This window comes from Lasiosphaeria miniovina (assembly GCF_030549165.1).
Source record: "Lasiosphaeria miniovina strain SMH2392-1A chromosome Unknown B0T26scaffold_4, whole genome shotgun sequence".
NCBI lineage: Eukaryota > Fungi > Ascomycota > Sordariomycetes > Sordariales > Lasiosphaeriaceae > Lasiosphaeria > Lasiosphaeria miniovina.
Window position 1 is genome coordinate 1,003,234 of NW_026848223.1, and position 16,204 is coordinate 1,019,437.

At 54.6% G+C, this 16,204-nt stretch overlaps 4 protein-coding genes across 4 annotated transcripts; 2 read left to right on the plus strand and 2 right to left on the minus strand.

Annotated features, from left to right (window-relative positions):
* The first annotated feature begins 79 nt into the window (after positions 1-79).
* Positions 80-1,311, plus strand: B0T26DRAFT_276691 (uncharacterized protein). Its single transcript, XM_060434132.1, has one exon. It carries the CDS (start codon positions 316-318, stop codon positions 1,012-1,014), a length of 699 nt encoding a protein of 232 aa, XP_060295829.1. The 5' UTR covers positions 80-315; the 3' UTR covers positions 1,015-1,311.
* Positions 1,312-5,351: 4,040 nt separating this feature from the next.
* Positions 5,352-6,953, minus strand: B0T26DRAFT_774771 (uncharacterized protein). Its single transcript, XM_060446588.1, has 2 exons — positions 6,310-6,953; positions 5,352-6,179 (listed from the first exon to the last, which is right to left on the minus strand). Exons 1-2 carry the CDS (start codon positions 6,563-6,565, stop codon positions 5,713-5,715), a joined length of 723 nt encoding a protein of 240 aa, XP_060295830.1. The 5' UTR covers positions 6,566-6,953; the 3' UTR covers positions 5,352-5,712.
* On the minus strand, positions 6,954-7,717 carry B0T26DRAFT_276762 (uncharacterized protein). Its single transcript, XM_060434134.1, has one exon. The coding sequence runs from the start codon at positions 7,508-7,510 to the stop codon at positions 7,091-7,093; it is 420 nt and encodes a 139-aa protein (XP_060295831.1). The 5' UTR covers positions 7,511-7,717; the 3' UTR covers positions 6,954-7,090.
* Positions 7,718-10,305: 2,588 nt separating this feature from the next.
* Positions 10,306-14,948, plus strand: B0T26DRAFT_645459 (uncharacterized protein; the record flags this gene model as incomplete). The annotated part of the gene is made up of 5 exons (XM_060437724.1): positions 10,306-10,813; positions 10,950-11,045; positions 11,108-11,751; positions 11,805-11,928; positions 11,980-14,948. 5 exons carry the CDS (start codon positions 10,306-10,308, stop codon positions 14,946-14,948), a joined length of 4,341 nt encoding a protein of 1,446 aa, XP_060295832.1.
* Positions 14,949-16,204: the final 1,256 nt, after the last annotated feature.

Here is a 16,204-nt window from a genome sequence, read left to right on the forward strand (position 1 = left end):
GTCTTTAGACTGGCGGTGGATGGCCTGTAAAAATATTTCAATGGTTTCTTTGGTGGCCACCACAACGGCGGGTCAACGTGTCAGGTCAGGATGACGCTGTTCCCGAGCCCCCAGGCGTTAGGTAGGAAGTGACTGTGCGCCACGCTGATGCCCTGCTTCCTAATCCGTTCTTTCCATTTTCAATAAATCTAAGCCATGGAAAGCCCTCAAGAAGAGGATCGCCGAGTCTGCATGTTCAGAGTCTGATCGATTTCTACATCTGGCGCACCACGGTTCTGTAGGTAGGGAAGTATAAATGCTTTTCGTTGCCCTATCATGAACCTTGACTTCAACCTTTTAGTGACACGCCAAACTGACCCTGCTGAGGGCCAATGGCAGTCTCTTGATCGTTTTGGAGAGCCCTTGCAGGCCGACCTAAATTGGCGTTCTCTTTTGGTCAGGAGGCGTTTTTGGCTTGAGCGTGAGGCCTTAAGCCAGAGGCTGAAGGTCCCACGGAGCCAATATGCATCGAGCATCGCTCCCACGTGTGTCGACAATCTCGAGGCCGTGGACGCAAAGTATAGCCCATTGTTTCCAGGCCGAGACACGAGCGAATCTCCTTGGGTAGGAGAGCACATGAGCAAAATTCGTCATCTGCAACTCCTGTGCCACTTGCCCCGTCTGGTCTGTGATCCCCCATTGTCCACCGCATTGCCGACGCCGCAGTCCTGCTTGCACTCAAAATCCGTGGGGGAGATGGCCCGAATACGTCAGCCCGGAAGACGAAGCACACAGTCAGTCAGCCAGCCACTTTTCGTCAGTCTAGGTGAACGTCGGCCAAGTGGTCCGAGGACCGAGCAAAAACGTTTCGATAGTCTTCCAATGTTTGGCCCAACAATGTCTAGACAACTATTGCGCAAGAAGTCGCAGACCACTCATCGCGCAAGGAGACCCTATATGATCTCTTCGTTATCAGCCAGACGACGCGGCCTTGGTGGTGGGAACCAATCGCAGCTGATCGACAGCGAGGCTTGATGCAAGCCGTCGATCTGTGAAGTCATCGCTGGCGGCTGAAATCTGTCAGCGAGGCCCCATGTCTTTGACTATATAGTGTGATAGAACGTCTCGAAATCTCCACTGCGCACTGGCTAATCCACAGCGCTTGTTTCCCGCTAGTGAGTTTTCCTACAAAGCGCGCCTCACGGATTTTCTCCCTTATTTCCCTTATTTCTCTTCTTCAATCATTTCGCAACCAGCAAAACGCATCTCGGGACTCCTGCTCTACCGTGTCCCATGATTGCTCACAGCTAGCCTAGTTGCCAGATCATAACAAGCCGTACGTTTGAGGGATTTCAGAGCCACAACGCTATGATGTCTTCCTATGGTTTTAAACCGGCACATGTCCCACCCCTCTCGCTACACCAACAGAGTCATCCCCCCGCGTCCATCTTGTCTTTCCCCAACCACTTACCAGCCCACGAGTCGCATCGTGCTTCCAGCTACAGGCCGGGTGTGCCCCTTTGCGGTCTGTTTGATTAGCAGGCCCGGGTCCCTTCGGGCCGTGTCAGAACTGAAAGAGGGTGGGCTGCGAGGCCCAAAGCCAGGCCGCAATCCCCCTAGCCCTAGGTTCTTCATAAACGTCACTCTTTTCAGCCAGCCCTGCGCCATGCACACCTAGCTATATCGGCATAGTGCGAATTGCGAACGTCTATTTGCATTCTATTCCCGTGTGAGGGTGTCCAGTCTCGCGATCACACTAACGTTGGTGTTTGTCGTCGTTCGTCGTGTGCTCTGTTTGATGTTTGATGCAGCAGAGAGACAGAGAATGATCTCGGGCCTTCAGCACATGAGGTTGGCGGCAGTGTGGAATCTTGGTAGCGGAGCCTGTCGTGCAACAATGAGTCGTCATTTTTCTTGCCTGTGCATCTCGATCTTGCCGGCTTTATTACTACGCAGCGGCAGCCACGCCGCTCCCTGGTTGCTATAGATGGCAAGGCGGCCTGACATGTACCAGCAGACGCGAGGTTGCTCCCACCCACCTTTCCGCGCGTTTCGATATTGCCTACCACCACCACCACCACCAGCCGCAACCTTCCCTCAGGGCTCAGCCTAGTCCACGGGAACTATCGGCTCTGGCCGGTCCAGAGGCGTAGAGCCCGTCAGGCCAGCATCCGACGCCGCCCGCCCAGCGGCAATTGCCAGGACGGCAGAACTGGAGCAAACGGTGAGCTTTTGTTATGACGCCCTGCCAATGCCGCCCGTAGTATCGCGTTCGCCATTTCTCGGAATGTATGCTGCTATGTCCAGTAGCAAAGTGCGTGGTCTCTTGATGGAGTCCCAAAAACCACGATGGAAGTTGCAACTGCAAAATGATATATTGACCCTAGCTCAACGGCAACACGGAGTTAACCTACCTGAGAGACGGTTGTCACTGGCCGGAGGATGCGCATGGACTGCCTAGCACCCTTTTATTTGACTAATCCCCTACAGACGTATTATTAGTCTTTTGTACCTACCGAGTTGGGTGATTATTTTCGAAGACATTGCTGCGCGCACCCACCCTTTTTGTTCGGTGCACCCACCATCCCTAAAATCGTGGGCCTGGCACCCGTCATCATAGATCCACCTTTTTGTACGTAAAAATGCCCACTTTCAAGGCAACTAGCCATGCAACTAGCCCACCGTATGGCAGGGTCAACCTTGTTGAATTATGAAGCTATTCGGAAGAGACTCGGCCAAAGTCTTGACCCTCGGGAAAATATGATAATTTTCCTGCAACGGCCACCAACGCGAATGAAGCTAATTTTTTTTTCAAGTCTCGTCAATCCAGGTAAGTAATGACTGCTTCGGCTTCCTGCCGCTATGCCGTGTTGACGAACCCGGTTACATTTAAATGGCATCACGAACTCCCTCTCTACCTCCCTCGGCCGAACGCTCACGCCTACTCGCCCTCGAGTACGGTGAAGATGAGGATTTGTGGATGTTTCCGCTAGACGAAGATGACTCTGATCTACGGCTTCTTGAGGCTCAGAGGCCTGAGGCTCTGAGGAGGCTCAGCGGGCTAGTTCGTCGAGGGATCCTTTCGTTATTGACTGAGGGACCACATTGAGGCTCTGCGGGGACTAAATTGCGGCTCTGCAACATACGCAACACCATAGAAAACATCACCACTGCGGAAACTTCGCATTTTGCGATACTTTTGTGGGAGCCCGTAACCATGCCTGTATGCCCTGGCTGGCCCCACTTAAGTGGAATTCGTGCTCAATTTGAGAAGACTGCATTTTTTAATGATTTGGCCTGACTTCAGTTACCTTCTTAAATAGGAAATTCTTCATTCTTGACGATTCCTAAGATTATTCGCGGTTGAAGTAGGAATCGTGACGAAGGTTATTATCAGGGCGAGGTTGAAGTAGGAATCGTAGCGAAGGTTGTTATTAGGGCGAGGGTAGGCGAAGACGCCAGGTTATTAATGCAAATTCAGGTGCTTGCTGCTTTTTAAGGGTTGGGATGTGGTGGGGGAGGTGGGAAAACTAATTGGCCATTTTCTCCCCGAAGCTCTGGAATAAGGATCTGAGCCGTTGCTGACGTTATGTAATTCTCGGTTCTCTTCTCTGGTGGTGAGGTGAGCTGCGGCGCAGAAGCAGGCCATAGCCGTACTGCTTGCTGTTGGCGAGCTTGTTGGAGATAGTGGGTCGGCTGTTTCTTCTCTCTACTTCTGGACACGCCGTTGTTGATCGTTGTTCTGTGCCGCTGGGAGAGGAGAGGGTTGTCTGGAGATTCTCGCTTTCAGTCTTTTTTACTCTCCTCGTATCCTGCTTTGCTAGCCGCAGCTTGCTCTGTGTCGGTTTGTTCGTCAGTGGTTCTTTGACGTTGGCTGGCTGGTTGGCTTGTTCGGGCAATTTTACGGCCGGATAAAGAGGGGCGTTTTGGTCTTCTTGGCTGCTTTGCCTGGATTGTTATTCCTTGTCCTGTCAGCCCCTTCTTGAATCTATGGAGGGAGATGAGAGGGAGAGAAGATAATAGTCCAGTCTATTGATTGAGGATCGGAAGGCGCACCGAGTGAGTCCATGTTATCAAGGCATGTCAACTCTATAAGAAAGATGTTCGTTCGTAGTACGGTCCAAAGTCAAGATAATCGATGCCGTTGCATTCTCGCGCTGTTAGTTGGGAGCTGACAATGCCCAGTCGGCCCATCGAGTGTGATACATTCGTTTTCTTTCCGCCGTGTTGTAGCTCGCATAAACAATTGGGCCCCGTACGATATCTCACGGGGCTGTAGTGGCATGTACAAAAACTAGGCTCGGGAGGATACACATACGGGGTATTGCGAACTATTGCCAGAAACGTGTGGCGATGTGTGAATGTTGATACTGTCCTGTTCTGTTATATTCTCTCTGTATGTGTGTACGTGTGTGTGTGCTCGAGAGGGCCAGTGAGTAGTTGGGTTCCCCCTTTTCCTTGAGGCTGATACCGGCTGTCTGAGGCTTAGCTGGACCCCTAGACGAGTGAAGATAAATAGACAACTTGATCAGATTGCCGCCACTGAAGGTATCCTACCGAATTTAAAATATGGCCCTATCACTACTGAATGAAACTATTATCGACCATGGCCTCAAGTCTTCAACCCCATTTACCGAGCCAAAGAGTAACACTGGGCCGAGAAGTGTCATTATAATGAGATTAAAGATGATGTATTTACTACTGTTCTCGATGACCCAACCATCTCTTCTGAGAAGGAAACCTGCGATCGCGTTCAAGATGGGCTAAGCCCGCAAGGCAATAGAGAGCGCCCGAAAGGGAAAGTTGTCAAAGGCCGTATAGCGTGAAAACAACCCGGTTTACTGCAAGAACTACAACAACACCACAAGTGGAATCTGAATGACAAAGAGCTAGACACAGCCATAAGCCAGACATCTAAAACAGCCCCTTGAATAGACAAACTTTCTAAACTCTGGAGTGCGCATCATGCCGCCGGCAGCCCAGATCCACCTTTGCCGCTACTATGTGGAACGCTAGCTGCTCGACTTGCCGGCACTCACAAAGATTGAAGCAGAGACTGGTGAGGCGAAAGCCGGAAACAACAACATGTATCCCTGGATCGGGCATGTCATGTGTTTGTACCGGCCTATGGAGGTTAGTGGCTGTCAGAGACACCCATCAAAGGTTGAAAAGCAGGACCGCCGGTGGTTTAGTCTGGCCCCGTCGCGGCAAGTAGAGCAGGACGAAGGACTAGATGATGGGCCACAACTGCGCTTTAGGAGTTATCATCTGCCCGTTGAGTCTTTGTACTCGTAGTAGAAATGTATGAAAGAGAGAAGAGAGAAGAGATTCGGCGGGTTATGTCTTTGTTGTCAACACACTCAAGGTAGATGGGTATATCTCCGCAAGCCGATGGGCTATCTATTGTTTATGTCGTAGTACCTTCAAGAAAGAGAAAGGAAGAAAGAAAGAAAGAAAGTGCAGATAGGCAGAAAAACACGACATCTATCCAAGTAGGGAAAGTCTAGCTCTATTGACAAAAAACCATCCCACATAACAATCCTCTTATAAAGTATTGACAGAATACGAAGAGAAGGAGAGTGAAGCGCGTGTGATTGTGTGAGTATGGGGGAAAGGAACTACACAAACTCTAAAGTCTGATACGATACTTTCCTCACCAAGCGCTCGACAGTATACGAAGAGAAGGAGAGTGAGGGTGCGTGAGTAAAATAGCGAGATTCAAAGAAAGGAAACCTAACCACACAAACTCCAGCGCCTAATATCATCCCCCAGATCCTCTTCCTCGTCATCATCATCATCCCCTCTCGGAGGAGGAAACTGGCCGCCAATGCCCGCCAGAGCCGCCGCCGACTCACCTCCCGCATCTCTCTGCTGCTGGTGGTGATGGTGGAGAAGGAGAAGCAGCGCAGCACTGTCGTCGGAGCAGTGCTGCGTGCAGGTGGAGCCCTTGCGGGCCTCGGCGGAGCAGGACGGCCTCGCCAGGCCGTGCGTGGGCGGCGGGATGCCGAGGCCGAATGAGGCGCGCCAGGGGATGACGACGACGGGGGGCGGCGGAGGGCGCAGGTTGTTGCCTTCCTCGAGAGAGGAGTGCTCGTCCTCGCACTCTTCTTCTTCTTCCTCGCGGCCCTTCTCGTCCGTTTTCTCTCTCTGGAGGTGAAGGGCTGCTTGGGGCTGAGGGGGAGGCGACTGGTGTTCGTGGTCTAGACGGAAGGTGTAAGTGAGATGTTGGAAGGCATGGGAGGGTCTGTTTGATGCTAAACGACCACTGGGCTGGGATTACAGTAGGAAAAGTCTCGTGTAAGGGGAGGAGGAATAAGACGAAACATATACCAATCAGACTGGGAAGCCTGTTTCTGGTTCCGGTAAAATAGGCTACCGCCCAGAGAACAAGCACGATGCTCGAGAAGGCAACAAGCTGGGGGTGCTCTTGCACAGAGAGAGAGTTGGCGAATAGAGACATGGCTGCTTTTGAGCGTGTTGACAGTTGTGAGCAGAGAGCAAAGATGTGTGGCAGGGACGGGACAATACAGTCGAGATAGACTGGGAAAGGTTGAGATATACGGAGTAGTCCCCCTGGGCTTCGCATACTAGTAATGCTATTCCTTGTATTTGTATTGGGAATGGTCTGTAGAAGGGTGGTAAACGGTCGACCCCCTGTGTGCGTGTGTGTGTGTGTGTGCTCGGAGATGCCGCAGCCTGGTCTTGAGCTGGCGGAAGATGGATTATCGTCCGAGCTTGCCTGTCTGTCGCTGCCACTGTCACTGTCACTGTATCTTTTTTCTTGGCCAATGGCGGATATAACAGTGACGCTACGAGATTACGGCACGGAAGCAGCATAGTCTATCTCTACCATAACTTATTGGTCCATCAAATCACGACTGGCAGATGTGGCATTTGTCGACTTTGAGGCACGATATGAATGCATAGACATGCAGAGTCTACAAATGCAATTGCGGATTCTGGGCCGAGACGTGCAAATGACAGGCTCAGGGAGAAGTGTCGGTATATCAAGGCGCCTAGCAGAAAGCCTCTGGCGGCTGAGCAGGACGAGAGGAGGACGACAGGGCGTGGAGCTGAAGCAGCTGAGAGACGAGGCGAACCGCCCCGCCATTCAAAAGAGGCAGCCAGCTAGACGCCTTGCCCTCTCAGCTGACGAGTGGTGGGAGCCCGTGTGAGCGGTTGGCACTTGGCAGGACTGGACTTCCATTGAACTTGGGGGGCTGGGGCGGGCTGGGGCGATTGGCCACTGGAGACTGCGATGGGGCGGGCCGGTCATTCGCTGAAATGGATAATGCGAGGTTGTTGCAGGGTTGTCAGATAAGGGTTCAAGGCTCCTTCGTCGTTGATGGAGGGGGCCGGATAACAGCGATTCGTGGCTGATCTGATCCCACGCGAGACTAGAAGAGGGGGCCGTGCGTGCGTAGCTAACGGCGGGCCAGACTCGAACAGACACCGACGCCAGGGAGAGAGGATCAATGGCAGGCAGGCGACACCTGCTGAGGTGGTGAAGCTTTCCCGATACCTTAGCCATCGCTACGTATTAAAAAGAAGACTGTGTCACCGTCGACATTGCTAGGTGGTCGTGCTGCTGCGTGCCTCCGTCTCTCAGCAATTGCCCGACTGAACAGTCCGTGAAACACGCAGAGGAGAAACAACTCCGCGACCCCATCGTTTGTTCCACAAACGATGGGGCAGAGCAGACCACGGCAAACCTTTATTTTCTAAAGCTGCGGTAGGTCCTCGATGCATGGAAGGTACAAAGGAGGGGATGCTGTCGAGCTCGCCTTTCAAGAATCTGCTGCTCGGGCTGTGGCATACCGGCGTTGTCCTCAGCTCAGCTAACACCTAATGCACCTTGGGGCGGCGGAGAAAATAAAAGGCGGCCTTCAATCGTCTGGTGAGCGTCGATCAGTCGAGTTGAGCCCGCCCAGCCCAGCTACTGCGAATGAGGCGACGGAAGGCTCGGGGGTTGGGCAGAATGTGCTTGACCCCGCAGCGCGCATCGCCCGATGTTACGCCGTTGCAAAAGCGTGCGTGGGGAGTCCGACAATCTCGAAGTGCGGGAGAGGGAAAAAAACGTTGTAGACCCAGCCCGCCCATACCCTCACATAGTACGGGATGCGTCGTTCAACAAGTCCGTGGCACACAAAAGTTGATTAATGGCAGCACACTGAGACAAGATGCACACTACATGAGTAATAAAGCCGGAGAAGTGTCGGCAGGGAAATCCCAGGGCACCTAGTGATGGAAGAGGGGGAGGGGGCCAAAATCTAATCGATAAATAAATGCAACTGCAGTGTAGTGCCTTTTGGCCTGGCCTTACCATACATACTTCTCCAGGCCACTTACACTAACGGCGTGCGCAAGGCTCGACACGCTTGGCGTGACAATACCTACCACCACTAGTCGTTCCGTCTCTCTTGCCCATGCACGAAGGGGCTGCATGCGCCTTGCGAGTGCAAGCTTGGCCAGAAACGAATCAGCTGACGACTAAATAACTCGACCGCACCACCCAAATGTCGAAGGAGGAGGGCGAGCTCGTCGGGGTGGGTTCCATCCAGCGTCGGCAAAGATACCGCCTGCGTGTGTCTGGTGTCTGGACCCGACTCCAGCGCAGCCCATCAATGCAGTGAGTAAGGTCTGTACAACCGGCGGATACCTCCGCACATATAGAGCCAGCCTACCTTACCTGCCTTGCCTGCCTTACGGCTGACCGGGTAACTCCTCCCAGCCTGCTGGCGGGGTGGCGAGCTGGCTGGCGTGAGTTGTCGATATGGCTCGGTCATCTGAGCTCCAGATCGGATAGAGCTCGAGCTGTATGTGTGGAAGTATACCTAGGCACATATAGTGTAGCTTAGGGTAGTGAAACGCGGGCCCCATCGCAAACCTCAAAGGTGCGGCGATGCGCGAAATTTGGGCCGCGTGTACTGTACTTCTTTTTCCTTTGATATCCATGCCTGCCGCTCAGGTTGGGAACATGGGACAACGGCCTGCTGTGACGGTAGCGATTCCGTCGCACCAGCTGCCTCATGTTCCAACGGTCTTCGGCTCTTGGGCTAGCGTGGCAGGCTAGACCAGCTCCGGCAAAGCACCGAGAGCAAGCCCTAGCTCGCCCTTGCTGGGCGTTGAGGCGTCCAGTCGACGGCCCCAGCCAAGATACGCCCTTGATGCGATGGGACCTCTGGTGCTGCTGCTCTGCACTGTCTGCAGGAGGGGTCAAGCGAGGGTATTCGCGCTCCTCACGGCGACTGGGCGAGCTGGAGAGGAAGGATGGATTGAGGCAGACGGCACGCTTCATTATTACCTTAACTTACGGCTGGCTGGCTCCTTCCCTGGCTCGCCGGATTCGAGTAGCTCTTCCCTACCTCACCTATCGTGCATACCTGGAGCTTGCAGACCTGGAGATGCAGGCGGCTGCAGAGGAAGGCACAACCGCACAGGTTGTTCCATTGACCTGCAACGACCTGCAACCCGCGCCAGTTGAAGCAGCGGGACAGCCCAGCACCTGCCTCGCACCTGCCTCGTTTGTTCAGTCAGGACTCCGCCGTCCCGTAGGTACATTTCCTCACATACATAGCGCGGTCTGAGGCATGTCATGTCCAGACTGACGCTACGGAATGCTTGGCCAGCAGTACGGATTGTGGACGATCCATCCATCTGCTGGGAAGCCGACCTGAAGACGTTGGATCTCATAATCTGCCGCCCCTCTACTTTCCCATCGTAAAACACCTGCCCCACTTCCCCAATTGACTGGTACCTTGCCCTTGCAAGAATTCCCCGACTGAGAGCTGCGCTGCTCCACGACCGCTTCGAAAATTAAATCTACAACTCGAACTCGAACCTTCATGGGAGCTCAAGGCCGGGACGAGCCAATTTCACCTTATCGCCAATTCGCCGCGCCCCCGCGCACAATGGCCTTGTGATGCATATCCGCACCCGAGAGTCGACGTTACCGAGTCCCTATCATGTTGCGCAAGCTGGCACGCATAGATCCCCGTCGTTGATGCGCGAGAAACCCCGTTGGAGCTGGACGGTGGGCGAGCACGCTGAGTACGCTGAGCAGCACGCTGAGCAGCACGCTGAGCAAGCAGCGCGCCGTGCAATCCAGCCGAGAGCCAGCCCAGCCCAGCCCCAGCTGGGTCTTCGCGCCGCGCCGCCGCGCCCGTCGCGGTGAAGAATCCGGAGCTTGCTCTGGCCTGCCTCCCCGCATCTCGACCTGGGCTACCCGTAACGTTAACTCAAACGTTAACGCCATCGCGTGCCTGGCCCTGCCCGCCATAGCGGCGCCCGCCTGCCCGCCGACGACGACGTTCGCGCCCGCACGCCATGGCGGCCGAAAATGTCGCGCCGCAGCCGCAGCCGCAGCCGCAGCCGCAGTCGCAGTCGCAGTCGCAATCGCAGTCGCAATCGCAGCCGCCTCCGCCAAACCTCTTACGGCCCGATCGCGACTTGCTGACCGCACCACCACCACCGCCGCCACCGCCGCCACCGCCGCAGCCGCCGCAGCCGCAACCGCAACTGCAACTGCAACCGCAACTGCAACCGCAACTGCAACCGCCGCAGCTGGTGCTAGCCGCCCCTGCTGGCCCCGGCCCCGGCCCCGGCCCTCCTGGTGCCGCGAACCAGCAGACCCTTGCCTCGTCTTCTTCTTCTATCCCCCATTCAGATGACCCATTTATGAACCCTACAGTCAGGGAATTGCTCGCAGCGCAGAGAGAGATTCAGGCGAAGCTTGCCCTCCTACTCCCCGAGAGATATGGCCCCAACATCAAGGTAGAGCTTGACATGCTGCGCCACAAGCTCCGTGTCTTGCGCGCCTATATCGACGATAATCGTGAGCTGCCCCCTATTTCATATGCTGTGCTGTTCCGCTCCCCGTCCGATGCGTCGCGCCATATTCTACGTGCTCTCCTCTTGTCTGCCCATTGTTCCTTTGTTCGTGTGCAACTCGGTCTAATGCCAGAACCTAGAACTGTCTGACAAGGTCCCGCTCTTGTCCGACATCGAGGAAGCGAGAACGCTGCAGTATCAGTGTGAGTGCATCGAGACGGCATGTCTGGACCAAGGTAGGTGCACGGCGTCCCGCCTCTGTCTAGGCCTAGAATTTAATGGAATTGCTGTACGTTAGGCGTGGATCTCCACGACCCCAGGTTTCTCGATGCCCTCAAGTATCATTACCTTCGGGACCAGGCCCCTGAGGGGTATGCTGCTTGGCTGGACTACAACTTCTCCAACTACGACCCCATCTCTCGCGCATTGAGGTTAAGGGACAGTCTTCCACTGAGCTTCCGCAGCCACCACTCGTACAAGTGCTGGGACGAGCGTTGTATGCATTACATCTACGGCTATCCTCACCAAGACGACCGCGATCAACATGCGAAGGACCATGTCACTTTGCAAAAGAGGGACTCGGGGCTCTCCGTCGGCGGCACACCCCCGTTGATATTCCCTGACCAGCAAAACAGAAGCTACAGCATTGACTACAATAAGCAGCCGTCACCAATGTACCTACCCCGTCCAGGCTCTGGGTTTCAGCTTGCTCAGTTAGTTACGAGCAGCCAGGCAAAGGACCACCGGGAATCGCTGAGGAGTTACTCGTTCGTGCCAGAGTACCCGGGAGGACCCCGAGGCTCGATCGATTCCGAAGTTGACCCATTACTTCCGCCGTTGAAGCGCAGCCGTGTGGGACAGTCTCGGCTAGAGTCGATTGAAGAGCTACGGCTTCTCCGCGATATCGGCCCTTGCCTGCGATGCAAAGTACTGAAAAAAGGGGTGAGTTTACTCTCGGCAAGCGGATCAGGGGGTGCTTCTGCTAACGGTCTTAGTGCGACTCGAGTGACCCATGTACGCTCTGTCCCGACATTACAAACTCTCCAGATAACGACTTTTGGAAAGCTCTCGGGTGCCATCGCGGTTCCCTCAGCAGCTTTGCCGATATTATGCTGCCAGGTATGCTGTACCCTTTTATTGGCGTCGACGCGCTGGCTGACTGGTATCCAGCATCTGCCCCGTCAAGGCAGACACAAACACCTCTGACATCGCCTCTCGCCGTCCGTCGCAACATGAACGACTTCCTTGAACGAACGTACCTGGTATCCCAAGAGACTGCGAGCATGGTGAAGTCTAACCTCGACTTCGATGACGGTTTTTGGTGGACGGAAGACCTCGCCAGCCTTCCACCGGCCAACCCGACTCTTGCGTCCTTCTCCAAAGATTCGTGCGACAGGCCACCCCCAATTCTCAATATCCTGGCATCAAGCTGGAACATGAGCGGCACCATGTACAACTTCTGGCAACTTCTCAGGCTCAGCGGCGCAATATCCGGAACCAGGGAGACGGAAGAAGTGGCATACCCTGTGCTGTACCGCGCAAAACTTCTGCTTCGCGAGACCCTCTTCCATGACTTTCAACAAGCTGAGCCAGTAGTACACGCCGAAGTAAACAACTCGAGCTCGCACATCTCTTTCGATGACGCCGACTCCTATGGGCGCTTTCGTGTCTTGTACAGCTGCACGTCACAGTTTCTACAGTCGATCGAGAACCAAACAGCCCGATCCGGCTCGCTTGACACCAAGACCTGGGTAGCTATGTTTTTATCTTTGTGTATTTTCAGCTTAGTGAGGACCATCTTGGTCGACAGAGCTGCTCAATCACACCTCAGCCCGCCACCGCAAGCCGGATCGGCGGCGATGCACGCAGTCTACAAGGCACTCGTCAGCGTATTTGCGTGGTCTGCACCGATGCTGTTGGACGGGTCCGACACGGATATGAGCAATGACGATCGTGAACTGCTCCATTCGGTGGGAGCAGTCTTGGGAAGGAGTTCGTGGATGGACCGTGGAATACTGACGACCAAAAACTTTCTCATGTTCCTCGGCAGCGGCGAGATTGAGGCCAACTTTTTCAATGGATTCGTCAAGCAAAGGTCGCCGCTGAGGCACGGTTCATTCGTCCTCCCTCCGATAACCAAATCAGGGGACGAGCCAAGAAAACCCCTTCCAGATATGCGCCCCCTGATCAACACCTGGCCATTGTCTATTGGCACCCATTCGGAACGAGAGACGTATGTTTTCAAAGGGGAGCCGGATCGCATGCTCACATCCCCGCAGTCCATCGATCCAGGAAGGCGGCATACTGTTGCTGAAAGCCCGACATTTATTAGGCAAGCTGGCCGAGGGCTAACATCACCAATACCCGCTTCTAGGATCAGGTCGTCCTACCAGCGGCCTCCGCTCCGGAGGGTCTACTGCGGAAAATGCAACGAGTACCCAGAGGGTTTCCGGGGCGAGCATGAGTTGAGGAGGCATACCGAATCGAAGCATGCAGCTCTGGTCAAGCGATGGGTGTGCACAGAACCGCAGGAGCCTCCTGGCTCGCCCCAACCAGTTATACCTCTGGCGAAATGCAAAGCTTGCGTCACTCAGAAGCGCTACGGGGCTTATTACAATGCCGCCGCGCATCTCCGAAGGGCCCACTTCAATCCCCATCGCGGCGGAAAGGCGAGCGGCGATTGGCCTCCCATGTCCATACTGAAGGACTGGATGCGTGAGGTTCGGCAATCGATTGATGTACAGGATCCAGACGATTCTAGCGGGGAGGACGAAGGGCCAGACTACAAATCATCACACGAGTTTGTGTCGCCGCCTCGCCGGCGCTCGCCGATACTGGAAGCGCCACGTCTCGCACCCGCGCCGCTTCCGCTTCCGCTCCCGCTCCCGCTTCCGCCTCCACCTCCACCTCCACCTCCGTCGCAAGCCCCCTTGCTTGCACCCTCAATCGACCGGGCTGGCCAGCTCGACCGGATTGGCCCGCTCGATCGCATGGGTTCGCTCGATCGAGTAGGTCCGCTTGACCGGGTCGGTCCACCCGGACCGCCTCCCATCATCATCCACAGCACCCAAGGGGCCTATATCGCCCCTACCCCATCTCTCAAGGCCGAAGAGCCCCCTACGCCTAGTCCCTCACTGTCGGCCGTTCGTAACCGCTGTCCCCATCCCGAGTGTGGCCGCGTCTTCAAGGATCTCGCCGCTCACATGTTGACCCATATGGAGGAGCGGCCTGAGAAGTGCCCTATAGAATCTTGCGAGTACCACGTCAAAGGGTTTGCGCGCAAATATGACAAGAACCGACACGCGCTCACGCATTACAAGGGCACAATGGTGTGCCCGTTCTGTGCGGGGGTCGGAACGCCATACGAAAAGGCATTCAACCGGGCCGACGTGTTTAAGCGCCACCTGACGGCCGTGCACAATGTCGAGCAGACACCGCCAAACAGCAGAAAGCTGATCCTGACAACTGGGGCAGGACGTGTTGGTGGTGTCGGAGCCAGGTGCAGCATCTGCCAGAGCCAGTTTGCGACTGCGCAAGAGTTCTACGAGCACTTGGACGACTGTGTTCTCAATGTTATTGTGCCATCGACGCCAAAGACGGCAGGTAGCGGAAGCGGGAGCGCGATTTTTGGGAAAGATTCTGTGACCAGGACGCCCACGACGGCGAGCACAGACAAGGGCAAAGAGCCAGACATTGACACGCAGCCGCAGGCCCAATATCAGGATACCGACATGGAGCAGGACCACAGGGGAGACGGTCACGGCGGGCACAGCTCGTACGAGGAGCGCCAGTATCACGAGGCGGCAAATCGCGCCGATGAGAGAGAAGCCATGCAGACGGACGGTGGAAGAGAAGAAAAAGACCAAGAACCTCGGGGAGAGGTGCAGGCCGCGCCAATGTCAGGCTCTGCCAAGGATCAGGTGACCGAGCGTCAACTAGAAGCCGAAGACGTGCTCGAAATACAAGTTGCGCTCGGACCTCGTGAAGAAGCGATGGACATTGAGGACTACGAGACAGCACAACATGGGTCCCGAAACCCAAGCCGAGAGGAGGAAACCTACCATGACCTGCGGGTCCGCCGAAGTCCCGAGGTGACTCTGGGTTCGCCCGTGCCGCCGGACGGCATGGATACGGACTAAGCAATACTAACAAACGTTCTAAAGAGGTTTAAATTCGCATATCTTTCACGTATATAGGTTTTCTTTATAACTTTCGTTTCTCTTTCATATTATTTTTGGGAGGGTTTTTTTTATTCAAATTCTTTTTGGATACGTGCTCTCGTAGCTGCTACTTTTTTGAGCCGGCATCGTTGAGTTTGATTTCGTAGACGAACGACCATGGAATGAGACCGCTTGCGTGGGTTTACAGTTTACAGTTTACAGTTTACAGTTTTACTTTGGTTCGACTGGCAGGCGGCGGAGGCATCGCTGCTTCGAGCCGTCGTTGTTTAGCCACCTGGGAGGCAGAAACGGGGAAAGAGGGCAATGAGTGGGGCACAAGCGATAAACAAGGCAGTTAGAAAGTCAGGCTCCTTGTCCTGGGCGTTTGAACTTTGGGGCTTTGAAATGGTCTGCTCTATATTCGCGAGGGTGGTTGGCTGGCTGGCTGGCTGGTAGGGTAGACGGCGAATCGTCTGCGTCGCGAGATGGCAGCAAGCGACGCGTGCTGTGGATGTTGTTTGCGAATGATGGACATGCCCTCTCTCACACTTATGGCCTGAAGATGTATCGTGTGGTGTGCATTCGGCGAAGTGAAGTGATATGCTATGTTGATGCTCACGAGGAATTTGAAAGCGACTCTTGATTCAGCTTTCCGAAAGCGAAGGAGGGCAGAGCCCGTCGACCAATAAGGGTTGTCCAAAGCCGCAAGGCGAGCAGGCAGGCACCGTGGGCTTGATCTGGCTTAGATCTGTTTGCATGCCTAATTGCGGATAGGGGGGTTGATAAGTAAGAGAATAAATAGCGGTCACTTCATGGGGGGTTTTTTTTAGGGATATTCCTCTGCCAAGATCCCACAATCCTAAACATTTATGACAGAGTCTTGGTTCCTCTCCAGTCTAGCCTACTTAACCAGAGTCTCATCTGTACGATAATTTTGAAAATGCATTATGCAGGGCACCTGCGCTGCGGCGCGCAGAGGCTCGACTCGTTCCTGCCGTATAAAGACTAGATGATAGAGTGACGCAAATCAAAGTGTTTGTCTTAGCTAAGAGAGTCTAGTCGATAGAGTTTCTCCCATGCATCAACCGTGTGACCCACGTATGATGTGTGTCGTGGGGCGTTCAGACTCGGAATCAATACGGATGGAGTGTATCAGCTCACCTTAAGTGGGGCCCCACAGTGTGCCCACTGCCGATTGCCCGGTGCGTCCCGACCACGAAAGAGAAAAAATTCGC